This window comes from Hydra viridissima, unplaced genomic scaffold, assembly GCF_058129835.1.
Source record: "Hydra viridissima isolate aposymbiotic clone 2 unplaced genomic scaffold, HvirCarnegie_v1 scaffold_2, whole genome shotgun sequence".
Taxonomy (NCBI): Eukaryota; Metazoa; Cnidaria; class Hydrozoa; order Anthoathecata; family Hydridae; genus Hydra; species Hydra viridissima.
This window is the reverse complement of record NW_028324301.1, coordinates 23,691,054-23,711,997: the sequence shown is the minus strand read 5'-3', so window position 1 is coordinate 23,711,997 and position 20,944 is coordinate 23,691,054. Positions and strand designations below refer to the sequence as shown.

The 20,944-nt window shown below is 30.4% G+C and overlaps 2 protein-coding genes across 2 annotated transcripts in view; one reads left to right on the top strand and one right to left on the bottom strand.

The window, feature by feature from the left end:
• LOC145187672 (uncharacterized) overlaps positions 1 to 20,944 on the top strand; it is an 83,257-nt gene that overhangs the window by 23,771 nt on the left and 38,542 nt on the right. Inside the window, exons 18-31 of the mRNA XM_090078137.1 lie at positions 677 to 716; positions 1,527 to 1,641; positions 1,757 to 1,860; positions 1,947 to 3,023; positions 3,271 to 3,581; positions 10,300 to 10,442; positions 10,547 to 10,682; positions 10,845 to 10,911; positions 13,385 to 13,479; positions 14,043 to 14,156; positions 14,342 to 14,505; positions 17,850 to 18,060; positions 18,121 to 18,768; positions 19,176 to 19,427. Coding sequence (XP_089934263.1) covers positions 677 to 716; positions 1,527 to 1,641; positions 1,757 to 1,860; positions 1,947 to 3,023; positions 3,271 to 3,581; positions 10,300 to 10,442; positions 10,547 to 10,682; positions 10,845 to 10,911; positions 13,385 to 13,479; positions 14,043 to 14,156; positions 14,342 to 14,505; positions 17,850 to 18,060; positions 18,121 to 18,768; positions 19,176 to 19,427 — 3,477 coding nt within the window. The remainder of the gene's footprint in view (positions 1 to 676; positions 717 to 1,526; positions 1,642 to 1,756; positions 1,861 to 1,946; positions 3,024 to 3,270; positions 3,582 to 10,299; positions 10,443 to 10,546; positions 10,683 to 10,844; positions 10,912 to 13,384; positions 13,480 to 14,042; positions 14,157 to 14,341; positions 14,506 to 17,849; positions 18,061 to 18,120; positions 18,769 to 19,175; positions 19,428 to 20,944) is intronic.
• On the bottom strand, positions 7,434 to 9,325 carry LOC145188540 (uncharacterized). Its single transcript, XM_090080648.1, has one exon. The coding sequence runs from the start codon at positions 9,180 to 9,182 to the stop codon at positions 7,434 to 7,436; it is 1,749 nt and encodes a 582-aa protein (XP_089936774.1). The 5' UTR covers positions 9,183 to 9,325.

Below are 20,944 nucleotides of genomic sequence, written 5' to 3'. Positions count from 1 at the left end.
AACAATCTTGGAGTAAGTTGAATAAGATAAAAGCAATTGAAGTAATGAAAACTGGAAGCATCAGACTTGTAAGCCCAAGCTCAGGGATAATAGTTTGAATATAAACAAGGCTATAAAAAATCTTTTTGTTCTCGCAAACTAGTATTACCACATTTTAATTATGATAAAAAACATTTAAACTTTAAGTATAGCTAAAGTGAATTTTTTGATTAAGTAACAATTAATTGTTAATTTTATTAATGCAAATTTCATACCTTAAAGTATATTAGTTTTATAGTTTAATTAGCAACAAAAAACCATTTGTTTGAGTAACCATTTGTTTGATGACTTTGACCATAATCTATGGAAATTAAACATTTTCAAAATTAAAAGTTTTTTTAAATAAAAAATCTCAATGAAATGTCTTTTGATTTAAATTCTACAAATAATTTGATATTGTTTTTTTTCTTTTCTTTTGTTTTGTTTTTACACTTTCTAATCATATTAATTACAAAAAAAGCGTTTTTAGTTTGTAATTTATTCTGCAAATGAACTTGAGGTTAAGCTTGAATCTGGAAACAGTTTATATTTTATTATTTATCAGAGAATGGAAATTTTAAAATTATAAAAAGATAAAGCATAAAAAACGGAAATTTTTTTCTTTTGGTTCTTTATCATGTTGAAAACAATGTTTTAGGGTCATATCTACACTGGCCCATGGTTGCCTGAGTTTAATGGTAAGTTTTCTTTTTTATTTTTAACATTATAAATAGGTGTTCACATAATATTGTATACTAGTCAATCTTAGCTGTTTACAAGTTCTAACTTCTCTCATTATATATTATTATATTGCACTACAACTTTTCAATCTTGGTATTCTGTTCAGTATTAGTTATCTGTATAAAACAAACCCTCAAGGTAAACCAACTTTCAATTTCTCTAATGGTTACAAATGAGAAGTAGATAAGTTTTCCAAATCATTAATGTTCCATTTCTTTACTAATAGTAAATATGCTTAAGCTAATGGTATGATTAAACTTATAAGTGGTTGACCATTTTATTGTTGCTCAGAAACTACCTCATGTTTATCAAAAAAAAGTGCGCATCTTATAGATAACTAAAAGTTTATTAGAAATCAGCTTCGAGTCATAATCATGGTATACTGTTTACACATTTGAGTCACCTTTAATTTAATCAGCAGTGTTAAAATTGTCAAAGGTATTCTTTTTCCAAAAGCTGTTAAATCTATTTATCTTTAAACTAAAAGTTTGGCTAGTTATTTTTAAGTTTTATTGTTCTGTAAAGTGTTTTGAAAAAAGATGTTGCATGAAGGTCATAAGCTGTCATGTTTCATTTACTTTTGTTATTTTAATATTGAAAATGTAAGCTTTTTAGGGTGAGACGTGTATTGCCCCACAACTTGATATTGTTGTTAAAGTTAACTTTTTATAAAGATATATGTACTTTCTTTTTTAAATTGATATACAACTTTAATGGAACATTTTTTATTTCCAAAGATTCTTAATTGTTATCTTTTTTTTTTTTAGCTTCTGTCATTGCTTTGTCTTCATTTAATGGGAAATCTAATGGGAATGCTTTGAATTATATTGCACTGGCTGCAGTACCTGTTTTTATTGTTGTTTTAGTCGTATTTCTATTCAAGTAATTTTTTTTTCTTTCTTTTTTTTCAAGTTGCAAGATAACTTCATTTCAACAGTTTTGGTGCAGGATGAGTTTGTTTCAACTGTCTTTATTTTTAAAACTTTTTTGTTTTTAGAAGAAAGCAAATGAGATCTTTGAACAAAAAGGTTCAAGACCATAAATTGGTATTTTCTGCACTACACGAAAATACAATTGTTAATGATTTTCTAAAAAAGCAAGGTACTGCTTAATGTATTAAACCCTGAAATTTTTGTTCATTTAAATTATCGAATTTCTTGGATATTTTGTTTTTTTGTTTAAAACAGATTTGGTTTGTTATGACAACATACAATCTCTTCAGAAATATCTGCCATTAGTTGTAAATGATTTTGTTTCTTATTACTTAAATGCTAAGAAAAATAACAGTGAAGAGCTTGTTGCCCAGTTCCAAAGTATTCCAGAGGGCAAAATATATCCACATGAAGAAGCTGCAAAATACCAAAAAAAGAACAGATACTTAAACATCGTCCCATATGATCACACACTTGTCAAGTTAGTTCCTGATTTTTCAAATGATCAAAACACTTATATTAATGCAAATTACATAGAATCTTACTCTAAAAAAAATATGTACATTGCTACACAGGCTCCTAATCAGGATACAATAATTGATTTCTGGCGAATGATTTTTGACAAAAAGCCTAAAGCTATTGTGATGCTTACAAATCTAATTGAAAATGGGAAGCACAAATCTGCTTTGTATTGGCCAGAAAAAGGTTCTGAAGTGTATGGTGGTTTGAATGTGCGTGTTACAAAAACAGAGTGTTTTGCAGATTATATCATCCGATATATTTCTTTAAACTTCGGAGAAATATATCATCATCTTCTTCATATGCAGTTTACATCTTGGCCTGATCATGGCTGTCCTGAGTACCCAACAATGCTACTAAATTTTTGTCATCGATTTCGGTGTTTAGTGCCTTATTCAACTGAGTCTTTAGTTGTTGTTCACTGCAGTGCTGGGGTAGGTCGTACTGGCACTTTTCTTCTAATCAATGAAATGTTGGAGTTGATAAAAGCAGAACAAAAAGTTGATATTTTTAACTACTTTGAAGCTATTCGCCAAAATAGAATGCAAATGATCCAATCTAAAGAACAGTACATATTTGTTTATGATGCCATTTATGAAGCAGTGACATGTGGTCAAACAAGTGTTTCAGTTTCCAGTTTTCCAACAACTCTAAATAAACTCCTGACACAACAGGTTTCCTCTGGAACAACTCTTATAGAGGGAGAACTGAACTTACTTAGAAAAATTGCACCAGCTGAAGAAAGTAGTTGTTTTAAGATTGCATTGCAAGCTGAAAACTTAAAAAAAAACAGACATCCAGAGATGTTACCTCGTAAGTGTTATTTTTTTTTTAATTTAGTGCTCTAATTTTGTTTTTGGTATGGACTTTTTGCTGTAAAATATTTCTGAAAATGATTTACTTTAAATTTTAAGAATATTTAACAAAGGAAGTAGGAAAGAGAATGTACTTGCATAGGTTGGAAATATGTTTTCCAAAAGCAATTAAGTCATTATGAAATTTACCAATTTAATTAGACCGTAGTAAAGGCATCAACACAAATAAAATATCTATTTAACAGGAGATTGTGCTTTGGTTTCAAGGGAACCATACCTCAATGCTGTGTTTGTTGATGGTTATAAAAGAAAGCAAGCTTTCATTGCAGCCCAATGTCCTCTTAGGAACACAGTCAAGGACTTCTGGTTTGTTTTAAATAAACTCAACGTTTCAACTATTGTCTACCTGACCTCCCACAATGAACAAAAAGAAGTTTCATATTTTAAGTTCTTTCCATCTGATGGTGACTTGGATTTGGATGGAGTTAATGTAAAACTGGTATCACAAGAAAAATTAGACCACTCAATAAAAAGAAACTTAGTTGTTTCATCTGAGGTATTGCTGTGGTTTTGTTTTAAACTGTATGTGTGTGCATGTGTATAAAATTAATCAAATATCTTTCTTGAGTCTCTTTGTCTTAGTTTTACTCTAATGAAGTCTATCCCTCTTTATTATACTGCAGGAAAATCAAGAAACAGAACAAAACTTTGTGGAAAAAGTAGCTTAAGTAGCTACTTTTTCTAATTTTTTAGATTTTGTTAAACATTGTAAACTCTATCATTTATTATAAATTTTTTATATATTCTATTTATTAGGTTTTCTAAAATTCAATTTTTCAAATATCATAAATATAAAATCTATTTGTTAAATACTTTCTTTTTATTTGTTTTTTTTTTTTTTTATTAAATATTAGAATTTTTTCTATATATATTTATATACTGAACGGCAAAATTAACGCACCACTTATACATTTCAATTTATTTTAATTGTCGTCAATATAATCATATATCTTGACAAACATATTAAGAATAGAACACATGAACACAATTATTTCGATGATAATATTAAAATTGACTTTGAGGTTGGTGAAAAAAAAAAAAACTAAAACCAAAAATATGGTTTCTTTAACAAAGTTAAGTAAAATGATTATTATTGTTATGAACACTAATACAGCTTAAATTCAAGCATTTTTGACTTATCAATAACTAGTGTTACTACTTCTTGATGTTATTACAGCCTGACAGCACCATGGCATACTTTCAAATAGAGATCTAATAGTTTCTTGAGGGATATCTTCATATGTGGTTAGGACTTAGTCATAGATTGTCTAAGCTGTTAGGTGATGGATGTTAGCTTCTTACACGGCATCCCATTATGTCCCAAAGATGCTCTCTTGTGTTCATATCTGGACTGCAAGCTGGCCACTCCAAAACTTTAATATTAACATTACTAAAGTATTCAGTAATAATATGCCGTATGTAGTCTAGCATTATTTTGCATAAGAAGGAATCCATCTTCAATGTGCAGTGCAAAAGGTACCAAAATAGGTTCTGAAATGTCTATTATGAGAAGTCAGATGTCCACCATCAACAATAAAAAGCTCTGTACAAGCTGTTAAAGATATTCCGCCCCATAGCATCAATGAGCCACCTCCATATAAAGTTGTTTCACAAATGTTACAAGCGGTCATTTGGTCTTCTGTACTCTCTTGGACAGCGACCAGAATTTACAAGGCAAAACCTTGACTCATCTGTAATTAAGACCTGTCCCTAATCGTGTCTTTCCCAATTCATTTGCCTCCTTGCAAAAGCCAGTCTGTTTCTTCGATGGTCTACAGACAATCTAGGACCAGTAGCTGCTGCCCGAGGTCATAAATTTAAAGCACAAAGCCTTCTTTGTATGTTATCTTGACTAACAGCAGTTCCATCAACCTCAGCAAGTTGTATTTGGAGACTTCGTGCAGTAGTGAACCATTCTCTCAGTGTTCAAGCATTTGTAACTCGTGATCTGACTTGGCCAAGTTGTCTAGCATGATCATTGGTCTCTACAAACCTTTGTAGAACCCTACCAACTGTTGTATGAGACGCTCCAAATATTCTACCATGTTTGCAATTTGTTATTCCTTCATTGGACAAAGTATTAATTCCAAAACATTTATTACAACTTAATTTTGTCTAGAACAACTTAAATTTCAAACAACTTAAATTTCGTCTAGAATGCTGCATTTTGAACAGGTGTGTTGCTTAAATGACAGTTATCTTTTCTAATGTTAAAACAATTTAAAACCAATACATACTTTTCTTTTAGAAGTGAGGTTTAATTACAGCAAAACATGCTACTTATGAAAAGCTGCTATAATTTCGAAATTAAGTAAGGGAACTGGAATAAAACCTACAAAAGGCATAACAATAAATATTATTATCATCATTATAGATGATAAATCCGGAAAATACATAATATTTTTCAAAATAAGTTGGAATTTATAAGTGGTGCGTTAATTCTGCGGTTAAGTGCATATATATATATAACGATGTGTGTATGTGTGCTATACAAATCCACAGCTTGGATCCGATCTTCACCAAATTTTGCATACAGGTCTAATTTATCCCAGGAAAGGTTTTAGGTCAGGTTTGGACTACCTCGGACTCCATGTTCAAGGTACTTTTAGCTAAAACCAAGTTCCAGCCTCCTCTGACCCTCCTTACCCCCGGCAGCTATGTGATTACAGAGCTAATAATTTTAATAGATTTTACCATTGAAACCTAAAAAATTTTAAATATGTGTTAGTGGTTTTTTATAATGATTTTTGAAGGACATTTTTGGAAAAAAATACAGTATAAATGAATGAGAAAGTTTGTAAAGCAGGTTTTTGTTTGGAGAGATTATTGTGATTTATTGATGTGTTTGTTGCAAAGATGCTAGATTACCACAGTGTTGTTTAGTTCCCAAAAACATGAGCACTTAGTTACAAATGCATTTTTGATTAATATAGTAATGTCTTATATCTAATAGCTGGAAAACCTGGCATATTGCACCAGGAATTCCAGATGTATATTTATAAAGCTGAATGCAACTATGTATGTATATACACTATACAAATCCAAACCGTTCAAACAATCTCAACCAAATTTGGAATGAGCCCATCATTTACCAGGAGAAGCTTTTAACAAAAGTTTGGTTCCAAAATTTTGTGAGTACTTTATTTAGTGAGGGTCCACCCTGTTTACTGCAGTTAGTAATACAGGGAGGCAAAATTTTGAAAATCTCCTTTTGCAAAAGTTGTTCATCATGATGGGTTTGTTTTCAACTTTTTTCAACTGTTTTCAACATTGGGTTTGTTTTCAATTTTCAACTTTTTGTAACTTAATTTTCCGGGGAATGCCAGGTAGTTCAGTTTGTATATATATATATGTGTGTGTGAATGTATGTGTATGTATGTATGTATGTATGTATGTATGTATGTATGTATGTATGTATGTATGTATGTATGTATGTATGTATGTATGTATGTGCATGTATGTATGTATTATATATGTATTATATATGTATTATATATGTATATATTTACATATTTAGTCTATATATTTAGTGTATATATATATATATATATATGAGCCCATAAGAGTAAAAGTGGACCAAGTCCATATTTCTATATTGTTAGAAATAAGCGTTCTTAGTGTTTGCATATATTATAAATCAGCCATATGTAATATTGTTGATGTCTAGTACCATTTTAAATCTTTTTTCTTAGACAACAAGAAATGTGAAATGCACAAATAAATTTTTGAATAATTATTAATAATATAATAATAGTTATGGACTTGGTCCATTTTTTCTCTAAACATAATCAACAAATCGCTAAATCATTTTAGTGTAAAATCATGAACAAATTTCATATTATTCGTTTACAATAGCAATTCAAATTAAGACAAGTAGTACAAATTCATACTATGTTGTAAAAAAACACAATTACTATTTACTAATTATCGGCAAAAATAGTCCTCATTATTACAAACAGTACAATAAAAACCACACGAATTTACTGATCATCATCGCCGCTGTCATCGAGCAGTTCATCTTCTAGTACATCCTTGTTGTGACCGCTGTGTTCCAACTTTTGATAGAAGTCATGATAGATGGGACGAATATACTTTAAGAGTTTCATTAGATCTGAGTATTTTTCTTTGCTCAGTTTTGTTGCTCCACAGTACAGTGGAGCCAAACTCACTTCACTAAGATTCGTTTGACGTCCGCGTTTCACTAGCGAAATGAAACTGAATGATGCGTCATCATCTAAAGAGTATTTAAAGAACAGTTTGTATGGCTCGTTCTTTCTAAGTTGTAGCCATTGCATATCCAGCCAGTTGACCTGATCACTCTCATCCACTTTCCGATTTGTAATTAATTTCAATAAGGGCTCCACACTCTTGAAATTATCAGGTTTAATCTTGCAACACTGAAGCGCTTCTTCATAGAGCAGTTCTCGATCAATTTGTACCACTGTTCTGGCACGAAGATCTCTGTGGATTTTGGTTTTGCTCTCTCAATTATTCCAAAATCTGCATCGTTAGGCAAATAAGAATGCCCAGAGACCATAAACTTATGATTCACCAGTTCAATACTCGTCGTCTGCGTCAAATGCATCCATAACAGTGCAATTTTTATATTTCGATTTTGGCCGCCGCACGAGTCGCTGAATGCTGTAATAGACGTAATATCCCTATTTGCCAGATTTTGACAATATGCCAATAAGCATGAACCGATCTCACCTGCACCTCCTGAGGCTGTTCCCTCATGCCATACATTCATCACTGCATTGTCATTTTTAAGGTCATGAATGCCTAGATTATACACTGATAATTGCCGGCAATAATAAACTTCATTGGTTGTAAGGCAAGGCAATGACATGACCTTTTGCAGGTCAAAACAAAAAGATGCATGTTTATTTTCTTCATTTTCCTTTTCTAGTTTTAAGGATTGACGCGCCTTCTCTGCTTTGCGCAAATGAATCTCATGCGCTGCTTTTAGTTGAGATTTTTTGTGTTCAGTTTTTTCTATTTCAATGTCTGTTTTAAAAATGTCACATTTCTTGCACGTATCTTTTAGTGGCTGATGGAACGTCAAGTTAAATTCATGATTAAAAATGTCCCGAAATTTCCACTCTTTTTGGGGTTCGACTGAATCCTGTATGCATTTTTCTCTATACATGTCGTACATAGTGGATACCGTCAAATGAGCAGGTAGAAAGCGGCGAGATGCACTGTGACTTCTAGTATAGTGACTTTCGTATGTGGGAAACATGCGAATATGATCTTTAATGCGAGTGATGTGTTCCTCATGAATGCGTTGTGTCTTGTGATCATATTTTCCTCGTCCATCTTTGCCTGACACACCACCATTTTCCCGTTGGTTGACTAACGCACGATTTAGTCGACCGCTGCTAATGTCAAATATCGCCAAGAAGTATGGTTTGCAAACAGTAACGGGCTTATTATCTGCAAACACAGAGTATACTCGTGCAAAATCCTTTGCATGTTTTTTTTCATTTTTCGTAATTTTGTTTTTTCTTACTCTTGGTCGTCTACGTTCTACTGTTGATTGTTTCACGCAGCCAGCAAGAAACAGATTTTGTGCATCAAAATCTCCCAATTTCCAGAAATTTTCAAACAGAGTTTTAGTCTGCTCTAAAGTCAAATTTTCAGCGCAATTGTTTTTGCAACTGTGATTTACTAAATAATGTTCGTTTAATTTCTTAGCTTTTTGTAACGTTCCGCCATGCTTTACATATTCGCTACCTGTATTTCGTAAGCGCTTAATCACATTTTTCTTCCAGTTCGTTACACAACGTTTTCGTTTTCGAGGGCGTTGATCGGTTACAATCGGAGATTCAGTTGTTACAATCGGAGATTCAATTGTTACAATCGGAGATTCAGTTGTTACAATCGGAGATTCAGTTGTTACAATCGGAGATTCAACTGCTACAACCGGTGAATTATCGGCTACAATCGGAGATTCAGCTGCTAATGTAGAACGTTCTGTCTGTATATCTGCTGCTAAGTTAGGATCTGCAATTGTTGTATCTGTAGCTAGAGATCTCTGAACCTTCTTGCACTTTATCAATGCCAGTGACACCATGTGTGCGGCTCGTGAATGCATGTTTACACTATTCTACAATAAATATTTTTTAAATATTACATACATTCAGAATATTATTAGAAAGAATAATGTACATGTACACAACATGCATGCAAGTGCTCCCCTAGCTAGATGTTATTAAAGCCACAAAATAGACCTTTCTAAAGAGGCTGTAACTTTGGTAGTGACAGACCATTATATCTACTGTCTAACAAATCAATATTTATATTCCTGCTGAGAGCAATTGAATAAATCTTATATTATCGCTCACCAAACTATTTCAGTTTTGTCACTTTATAAAGTGTGAAAGTGCTGTATACTTCACTATATTAATATAAAACCATAATCAGATATTCATTTAAAGCATCTTACCTGTACAAATGTTATTCTTGTTCTAATATAATAATAATAATTCTAAGAAAATGTGTAGTTTATGTGGTCTTGAATCTTGATTTCTTACATTAAAGCACTATCAATGGACTTGGTCCACTATTACTCTCTATACCTGGTGATTTATTGTTAGAGTAAAAATGTGCTGCCCTCTGTTGAATAAGAAATAAATGTGTTATGGACTAGGTCCATTTTTGCTCTAAAAATATAGCAAATTTTTAGCAGTTTTACATACATAAGGGTCATTTGAAAAAAATTGGACTTGGTCCACTTTTACTCTCATAGGCTCATATATATATATATATATATATATATATATATATATATATATATATATATATATATATATATATATATATATATATATATATATATATATATATGTATATATATATATATAAATAAATAAAAGATATACATAAATAGTTATAAATTCTTTATTAACATATTTCAGTTGTTAACCTGTATTAAAAGTTAATTGCATTAATAACAATGTTTTTAAATGTGTTATTTATGCAATTAACTTTTAATGAAGCACTCAAGTGTTTGATTGTTTAGATTTTATTGTCTGATTTATACACTATCCTGGAAGAGATATTGTTTCTTTACTAAAAATGTTACTGATTTGAAAATCTTCTTACTTTTTATTTTATGATGAATATTTTAGTGATTTATTTATTTGAATTACAATTAGAAATTGCAAAGTTAATTGATTTAAGACTAAAGGCTAGCAATTTTTTTATTTTAGACTGAATCCAATATGTGTTTATTAGAGTTTAGTTTCTGGTCTGAGCACTGTTTGCCAAACTATGATTTTATCTTACACTTGATCAGTGAAATAATGAAATCCCAACAGTCTCTTGGAAATGGTATTATTGCTGTTGTTTGCAAGTAATGTTCCTTTATCTATTAGATGTCTATTTGATGATAAACCTTTCCTTAAACTTTTGTCTATTCATTACTTTTTTTGTTTTTATATGACTATATCTACTTAGAAATGGTGTAAGCTGCTGTGGTACCTTCATTTCATGTTTCAATGCATTAGAGCAGTTAAAACTCGAAGAGCTGGTGGATGTATTTCAAGTGGTGCGTAGAGCTCAGTTATCACAAACTCAATTTGTACAAAACATGGTAAACTTTTTCTTATCGTTCTGGTAGTTAGTAGTTTTTTTCCAGTAGCTTTTTTTAATGTTACTCTTGTAAACTGTGGTAAGCTTTTTTACATTACTGTTTTTTTTTAACTGTTCATGAGGATGCTCAGGAGGAGATGATTGTTTTTTATTTCTTTTTTAGCTTCAGTATGAGTATATTTACAAGCTGATGAAGCATTATTTAGAAACATTTTCTACATATTCGAATTTTCAATAAATTAACTCAATTTTTTTTTTTTTTTACAAATTAAAAGAAATATTTTATATGTTTTCTGATGCAGAGTTTTTTTATATATGCAATATAAGTTTTGATTATATTATCAGATTTGTTTTTAGTTTTATTTGCAATATAATTTTTATATATATTAATAGATTGCTTAAGAAAAGTTTGTATTTTTACTGAGTTTTATATATTAATATTTTATATTTGTTTTATATATTAATATTTTTTATATATTATACTTATATATTTTCTATAACATATATATATATTGATTGTTTTTTTTTTTAAATGGATTATTATTGAATATATTTTTCTTTTAATAATAGATAAACTGATGTAGTTACATCTTAAAAGTGGTATTTTAATATACAAGCTTAGTTATCTTTATATATACACATTAGGTTGTGTTCGTGTATATTATATACATGAAGACAATTACATAAGTGCATCAGTATTGTAGATAATATGCATAAATAGATAAACTAGTATGTGTATTATATATAAATAATTATATATTAGTGTCAAGTTAAAGAAAAAGAAAAAGCTTTAGATTTTGCTTGGTGTATATTTTTTATTAATATGGAAAATTAACTTAAATTTAGAAAATAAAAATTTTATTTATTACTTTTTTTTTGCCAATTGTCTCCATAATAACATTTCGATTTTTTCTTTAATAGAAAAAGCAAGCTAGTATTGAACAGTTTTTTTTTTTCTGTATTTTTAATTTGATTTATAATTTTAATTACCTGAGAATTTGCTTTATAAATTATTGTATTAATAAAAAATTATTTTGAAATAAAAGCATTACTATAGAAGCATTGAAGTATGATCACTTCTTATAGTTAATCTAAGAATTTTAAACCACTGGATAGGTTTTCATGACAAATGGCCTCATTTTTTTTTATAAATTTAACTAAAAAAGTTGACTTATTTTTTTCCCCTTTAAGATAAAAATTAAAATTTCATTCAAGGGTTGTGCAAGAGTAACATTGTTGTGAACTGTTGGTCAAAGAGTCGTTAATTGATGTGCCCTTTTATTAGTTTCAACTTTTTAACTACAACTAATAAAATCATAAGTTGTTATATCGAACTCGCATGTCCCTAATTTCATTATATGTAATTATTTAATTACATATAATAAAATTAGGGACATGCGAGTTTGAGTTTGAAATTTCTTAAATTTGAAAAACTCGAACTTGAACTATTTGACTATCAAATATTTGAACTATTCTCGAACTTGTAAAGTTTGAATAAAAAGTTTGGCTGGTTTCTAAAAACTCGATAAACTTGACTCTCAAGTTTGTGAAATTTGATATTTGTTTTAATCGAGATTATTGAAATTTTCAATTTAATAAATTTTTTTTTTTGTGTTTTCTAGTTTAAAAATTTAGTTTTCTTATTTTTACTTCTTATTTCTCTTACTAGAATAATTAAATTAACAGCTTTATTTATTTCTAAACAGCAGCAAAAATAAACCCCAAAAATTTTGAGTTACTATTACTTAATTTGTTTTTAAATCAATCCAATACTGACAAATCAAATATTGAGGCAGGCAACATTGTCTCGGACATAAACAAGTTTATTAGAATAGTTCAAATGAAGGTTTTTTTGTTCGCATGTCCTTCTCGTCTGACCCAGAAAAGGTTCCTGCTGCTAATGATGAGGGTGAAATGCAAAGAACTTTCCGCCCAAGTTTTACGTGAAAAGAGTAAGTATTGTCCATCAGTCTCCACCATTCCAAGATACATTTACGTTTCTTGAATCCAAAGCAGATCCTATGTAGAACTTGCCATCTCGCCGGCCAACTGAACTGTAAGGATTGATTCGAGTTAATAACCTAAAAAACTGGATCTTCTTCCTCATAAAATGGGAATCCTATGCCACCAAGTCTTTTGAATGACGTTTTTACCCTTTGTTGAACGCCATTTTGAAACTTGTCATCCAATAAAGATAATTTCTGTCTATAATAAGTTGTACTTGACTTGACAGTTATTCAATAACTGTGAAGTCAATAAAAATACTTAATTGTTGATAATTACAAATGTAATTATCAACAATTAAGTATTTTTATGATTTGCTTTTGAACAATGCCGATTTTTAATTTAACATTACTCAATAAACTTTTTTGAATCGTTATGTTGTTAAGTTGATGGTTACAAATTGTTATCACAATGTTCATAACATGACGATTCAATATTGATTTATATTCTCAAATAAATAATATGTTTATTAAATATCTTTGTTAAAATGTAAATTCGTGAAACTCGATTGAAATATTTAAAGAAAATGAAACTTGAAGAACTTGAACTCGAGGAAACTTACTATTTGCCTGTGTCGAAAAACTTGAAAAATACTTTTAAACTCGAAAAACTTGCAATCGCCAAATTCGACGAACTCGCATGTGTTCACTTGTGCAGTTTTGATGCTATCAATGTTTTTTAATTTGTTTCATTTTATAGTTGAAAAACACTATTCATTGCTAGCCAAAGTGTTTCTGAATGGGAATTTGCGAAAAGTTGAAAAAAAACAAACTATTTTTATTCAAATAATTGAGGTAATTGTGGAGTTAAATTTGATTAAGTTGCTCTTTAATCAATTTGGCTTTTTTTCATTTGGAAAAAAAAAAGTTGAGAGACGAGCGTTTTTTTCTATTCTCGACTCTGACTTTCAAAAAACTTTCAACTTTTCGACACTCTACTCCGGCTCTCTATCATTTCTTGGAAATTCCTTCAAAAAATATCCCAATGAAAGTGAGAAATTCTCATCTTTGGTATTTGGATTTTGTGTTAAAAATAAAAAATAAATTTGTTTCAAACTAAAAATTTTTTCTATTCTAACAATAGCGTGCTTGTGTTAACATACCATTGCTGAAACTGATTTTAGTTTGATCTATTGACATAGGCTTGTGCTGTACCTTTTTAAATCTTTATTTACAAATTTTAAAGTTTAAAAATACGGAACATTTTGATATAACTTTTTTTTTATAAATATGAAACCCTCAGAAAAGAAATGAGAACAAGGTATAAATTTTAATATATTTATTTGCGAAAGAAAAGTATACTTCACAAATCATGTTCTGTTCATTTTATATTTGTGTTTCGTTTGTTCATTTGATAGATACAATTAATTTCTTTAAACAAACCTGTTTTCATGAGGAAAACAGGAGCAAAGTGTGTTTACTTATACTTCATACTGCGTTTACGCTGCGTTGAAAAACCTAATAAACCTAATGTTAGTATAACTTGAGTTACTACTCTGGCGAATTTTAAATGTAACATTAACAATATTCTAAGGTGCTAGAAGGAGCAGTGTTAGAAGGAGAAAATAGACTTTTTACAAGTACATTGTCATAAAATCATGTTACAAGTTCATACTCGAAGTGTTTCTGTATGTGAATGCAAATCATTGAATTTGAGATAATGAAGCAAATAGCTTGTGCTGTATTAAAAGATAGATATGATGATGAAGGAAGAACAACACTTGGCACTGGTGGTAGAAACATTAGTGTTCACTTCAGAACAAAAGTACAAAACGCTGAAGATATTGAACTTTTCAATACTTCATCACCAGAGGAGAAAAAGTTGTTGAAACTGATTCAATTTATCAGAACAATAGATGTTAACAAGCTTTTGTGAAAAGTAAATGATAAAATGGAAGTTTACCCTCATAACCACTTTACAAAAATTTTCATTTATGGAAGTCGAGGTAAAATGACTTTTTAATACTCACATGTGTACATTTTTTTCTTATTTGAGAATTTAACTTACCGTATATACTCGCGTATAAGTCGATCCAAAATCAATACAAAATCAAAATTAAATGAAACATTTTTTAATCAAAAAATAAGAAATACGAAAAAAAAAATTTCTAGAAATAAATTTGTTTTTTTTCTGACCCGCATATAAGTCGAATTGCTGTTTTAGAGTAAATATTTCGTCCAAAATTTCTCGACTTATACGCGAGTATATACGGTAAGTGTGATTTAGTCTATATTTGATGGGTTTGTTTAAATATTATATCAAACCCTTGTGAAATAATCGCATCCATACAATCTCAAAAATCGGTGGTTATTGTTAGGCCTTAGTTAGTCTCTAGTTAGGTTGTATGATTAATTACGCCAGGTTGAATAGTCTGTAGGTAGAAGATGTGATTATAACCGCGTTGAACAAGAAGACACATCTTAACCAGGTATATTTGATCTGTACATAGTTCCAGATATATCTGATCTGTACTCACTCATCACTATTTCATGGACATCAAAAGCAATACCTGGAGAAAATTCAACAATCGATTTCTGCTGCGGATCAGTTTCAGTATGCTTCCATGAATAACTTCTATTAGTAATATTTGTAGGACCAAGAGCTCTAAGAATCTTTAGCATCAACTTTGTCATCAAATAGGAAACATAATTGCTAACTTTTTCTCAACCAATAGCTTTGTAAAGATCTGGATATTGAAATCTATTTGTGCGACCACTTGTGTAACGGGATTCACTGTCACTGTTTTCCTCCTCTGTATCGTCAATATAGTTCCCAATTATATTGTCGTCATCTAAAAAATCTTCCGTTTCTAAATTTTCTGTAACACCATTCCTTTTATCCAATTTTCATCTTCCTTCAGTTTGATATTTCTTTTCCATCTGTCTCTGAAGCCATTCTGTCACAACTAAACAACTTTCAAATCATCACTTTTCTTGATGCCTTTTGATCTATTCAGAAATCACATTCAATTACAGGAGCCTTACAATCAATTTACGATTTGTTGACAAACCAACTCCATAATTAACGCACATAAACAAATATCAAACGATTTTACTATTTCTCTATGTTATTGATTGAAATAGAAGGTGACAGTTTTATATATTTTGATCAATTCAGTCGCTACAGCTTTTAAAATATTAAGATTCTGATTCTCCTTCTTTTACATGTAGAAACAAAATGAAAATATCTTCCAAATATGTAACATCTCAATATGATATTTTTCGTAAAACCCTTTAAAAAAATGGGCGCTTGTCTGGTTTCGCACCCCCCCCCCCCTTTTTTTTTTTTTTCCAGATTCTGGAAGATCTTTGTCTGAAACGGAAAAAAATGGTATTCATTTTTGTTTTTGACAAAGAAAAAGTACTCTAATTCACATTTGAATATTCCATTTTTCCGTTAAAAACGACTCTGTTTTTAACTCCATTTTGAAACTTTGAAACTGATAGTTTTAAAACCATAAATTCAAACCGCTGAAACTGTTTACCTGGTTTTTACAAGCGTTAAGAAATACAAAGAACAAAAAAACAATGATATACTATATATGCTTGATGTCTAACTTCGGCCCGACAAGTGAAGCGTGGAAGCCATTTCTAATTTAGGCTAAAAGTTTATCTTCCTATATGACATTTTAAAAGTTAACATTAAAATAGTTAATTCATGAGCTGCGTATGGTTGTTCTAATAGATACATGAAAGGAAGTGACATTTTTTCACTGATTTCCAGTTCTTAACAAAGAATTTCGCAAAATGTGGACAATCACATTAAAACGTGAGAAGTTTACTACATAAAAGCATTCGGTTCTTTGCAGCAATTATTTTTACTTATTTAAGTCACTATTAAAACGAGTTTTCGAAGTATCTTTAATTTTTTGAGAAATTTAGATGCTCTCAACATTCATTTTTACTTTTATTTCGCATGTCGGATATAGCTCTTGCCCTTATTACAAATGGCGGGTTAAATTTGTAAACAAAAAAAGCGGCTTCACTTTTCGTCCAATAAAATCCCGCAAGTTAGACATACATAATATATCATTGTTTTTTTGTTCTTTGTATTTCTTAACGCTTGTAAAAACCAGGTAAACAGTTTCAGCGGTTTGAAATTATGGTTTTAAAACTATCAGTTTCAAAGTTTCAAAATGGAGTTAAAAACAGAGTCGTTTTTAACGGAAAAATGGAATATTCAAATGTGAATTAGAGTACTTTTTCTTTGTTAAAAATAAAAATGAATACCATTTTTTTCCGTTTCAGACAAAGATCTTCCAGAATCTGGAAAAAAAAAAAAAGGGGGGTGCGAAACCAGACAAGCGCCAAAAAATGAATACCCCCAGTGGACATTTAGACATCCAGCGATGTCCATCCTAATTGGACCTAGAACGTCTATTTAGAACGTCCAGTAGACGTCTAAATGAAATACCTTTCATCCGGCCATATCAGACGCCCACGGACGTCCTTTTTAGACACTTTTAGGGCCAATTACGACGCCTGGCGGATGTCTAATATAAATTTATGGTCGTTGTATTCGAGCATTAATTACACTAAAATCTAGGAATAATTACTTTTTTGAAGTTAAAAATATATTTACTAGTTTAAATACAGATTAGATTAGGGATTGCAATCCCGCATTGCGGGATCCCGTAATCCCGCGGGATCCCGCATTAATTAGCGCATGCGAGATCCCGCAAAAACTACTGCGGGATCCGCGGGATTTGCGGGATTTTGAAACAACTGCTTTTAAACAAAAAAGGTCAATTATTTTAAACAAAAAAGACAAAAGAGATATCAAATTAAAAGTGTTTAATGTATTTGTGAAACAAATCAATTTAAAAATTTATCTTCAGCTATTAAAATATTTTTCTCAGCTATAAATATAAAAACATCATTCAAAAATAAGCAATTATTTAGCAAAACATTAGTCGAACTCGTTCAAATTTTTTTTTTGTTTAATTAATGATTATGTTGAAACTTTCGCTAATGAGTATGTTGAAATTTTTGTTAATGAGTATGTTGAAAACGTGAAATTGAAAACGTGCGTGTATAATTGTAAAAAATATACTTTTAAAAACAACTTTTTAAAAAGTCTTTAAAAATTATTTACATCAAGATTTTAAAACAAAAGTACTAAGCATGTCGCAAATTAAAACTATATGGAATTATTTTAAAAAAAGTGATAATGAAGAAAATGCGAAGTGCATTTTATGTTCGGCTATTTTAAAAATTAATCAAAGATCAACTAAAGGGTTATTAATCCATTTAAAAACTAAACGTGGCACCGATTTAAAATCAAACGTTTTACAACAAGACGGAGCTTCAACTTCAAAACAGCATGAACCAGTTGAACTAGAGCCTAAAATATACATCGACTGCGAAGACGAAGAAGTAATTCCATCGAAAAATATAATGCAAAAATTCACATCACTAAAAAAGCAAAATCAAAAGTTTTCAATAACGTTTGACGAATGGACATCACAAAATAGTCAGAGATACTTAAACTTAAATTTACATATGGAGGCGAAACACTTTAATCTTGGATTGATTCGAATCCAAGGATCGTGTAATGCAGAATATTGCGTCAAGTTAGTTTCAGAAAGGCTAAATAGCTTCGATATTGACCTCCAAGAAGACATTATTGCCATGACCACTGATAGAGCAAGTGTGATGGTGAAAGTCGGTAAAATGATGTCTTGCTATCAACAGCTATGTTATGCTCATGGAATACAACTTGCAGTTATTGATATCTTATACAAGAAAAACAGCGGAGAAGTCGAAGAATCGTTTATTACATATGAAAATTGTGAAGAAGAAGATGAATGTGGTAAAACTGAGGATGATGAAGTTATAAATAAAGAAAATGGTTTGACAATGATTTTGGACCGAGCATCAGCTGAATTGGTTAGCAATTACAAAGATCTCATAAAAAAAGTGAGAAAGGTTGTAAAAATATTTAAAAACTCTCCTGTAAAAAATGATACATATTTACAGAAATATATCGTACAAGAACACGGGAAAAAGCTTCAGTTGATTCTTGATTGTAAAACTAGGTGGGACAGTATATTCGATATGTTAGAAAGATTTCATAGACTAAAAGTGTGTATTGAAAAAGCCTTAATTAATGTTGGGTCAGAAATTCGCTTCACACAAGAAGAGTGGTCCCAAATCAATAACTTAATTATTTGCCTGGCACCACTAAAACTTAGTCTCGAACTTTAATGCAGAAGAGAATCGAACCTTGTCACGGTGGAAACAACTTTTCAATTTATGCTAGATAAATTGCGAAAGCAATCATCACTTTTGAGCATAGATTTAGCCGCGGCACTTCGTGAGAGGTTTACACAACGTCGTAATAAGAATTTAAATGGACTACTAGTTTACTTAAAAAATCCGACGAAGAAAATGAACTCGAAGAAAAAGAAGCTGTAGATTTTATTAACAATTCCCAAATACTTATTCCTACAATTCTATTCCTGAAAAAAGAATTGGAAAATCAAACACAGAAAGACAAGAACAGCTGGACAGAAAATGTAAACAAGATACCAAATTTAGATTCTTTAGACTTTGATAAATTATTGAAGCCGGAAATGTCTGCCTATGAAAGTAATGGAGTAAGAGGCAAGTTTCTAGATATAGCGCATCGTTACTTGATGACCATACCACCAATAAGCGTAGAGGCCGAGCAAGCTTTTTCAGCTGCTGGTTACATATGCAATCCTTTGAGGAGTAGATTAAGTGATGATACTTTAAGTAGGGTCTGTTTCTTAAGAGCCCATTTCTTACAATCATTTTCTCAATTTGATATTTTAAAAAACAAATAAAGCTAATAGTTCTACGTAAAGCTAAAAGATGTTCTATGTACTTTGGCTTATCTTTTTGTTCATTAAATGTTAAGAATTATATTGATTTACAAATGAATTGCGTTTTTTGGCTTTATTTACCTTATCTTATCAATTTAATAAGTTGAGTATATTTTTTCTAAAATACTTGAAAGAAAAATACAATTGTCATTTTGCCTTTTATAATGTGCATAAGAAACCTACTAATCCCGCGCGGGATCCCGCGGGATCCGCACAAAAATTAAAAAAATCCGCGCGGATCCCGCGGGATTGAAAAGTGTGCGGGATTGCAATCCCTAGATTAGATAATACAAATGCTATAACAAAAAACAAAGAACTTTTACATTACTTAATTTTTTCTTTTTGTAATTTAGGGATTGTTCGCTTTAACAAGTCGTCAACGAATGTCTCGATATTTCCTACGTCAAAACCATCTTTTTCTGAAATAAGCGCTTCTAAAACAAGCAAAATATAGAAGTATTTTTTATTTAAAAATTTATATTTAATTAAATATGTATTTAAATTTTATTATACTTTTTTGTTCTTCATTGCAACACTCAATAGAAACTAACTTTCTTTTTTAACATTTGTATAACGTTATGGCTACAAATTTCCGTTTTCCCTTTATCCCATCTTTACTAGAACAGCTTTGCAAAGGTTGTGTCATTATGATGTCTAACACATTTTAAACTATTCTACGTGGCGTTGAGCCCCCAACACCTTTAATCTGGGTAATCTAGAGAAAATAAAAAATTAAAAAAAAAAGTGAAGCAAGTTTTTAAAGTTTTTATAGCCGGTAGCCGCTTTACTTAAACTGACAATAATTCATTTTTGTTTTGCTTTGTTTTTATCATTACGTCATTTCTGACAGGCAAAACAAACCTGGTTGGCAAAAAAATTTGCTTCACTGCGGAAGCATGATTTAGATATTAAGTTAATGTATATCATGGGCTAGCGCGCTGTTAAACTCAATAACAAAAAAAACAATGGCGGTTAATAGTTCGCGTAAGCGTGTTAAAAAAAAATGTCCAAAAAATTTTATTTGGACGTCAATAGACGACCAAATTAGAAATCAAGACTAAATTCGACTAACTTGAACCTCCATGGACATTTAATTAGGTCGCAGAAGCCCGGACCAAATTTGTTTCTCTTTGGACGTCCTAGGACGTCAAATGCCCATTGGGATACTGACTCCTGATTTTTACATCTCGTACAAGAGCTTGTTATAATTAAGCAGCATTTCAAAAGAAAACTATGGTGTGTAAATGAAATGACATCAATTTGATAATCATTATTAGGCAGATACCATCACCAAAAGCGAGTTTTTATAACATTCATTGTAATAATATTAATGAAGTTCGTATGCAGTTTAATTGTTGTGTCTCTGAATTAATTAAGTAATTGATGAAGAAATTTTAAAAATTTGATTACTT

Bases quoted from the DNA above. Each gene is read 5' to 3' on its own strand.
- LOC145188540 (XM_090080648.1), bottom strand. From the start codon at position 9,182: ATGCATTCACGAGCCGCACACATGGTGTCACTGGCATTGATAAAGTGC.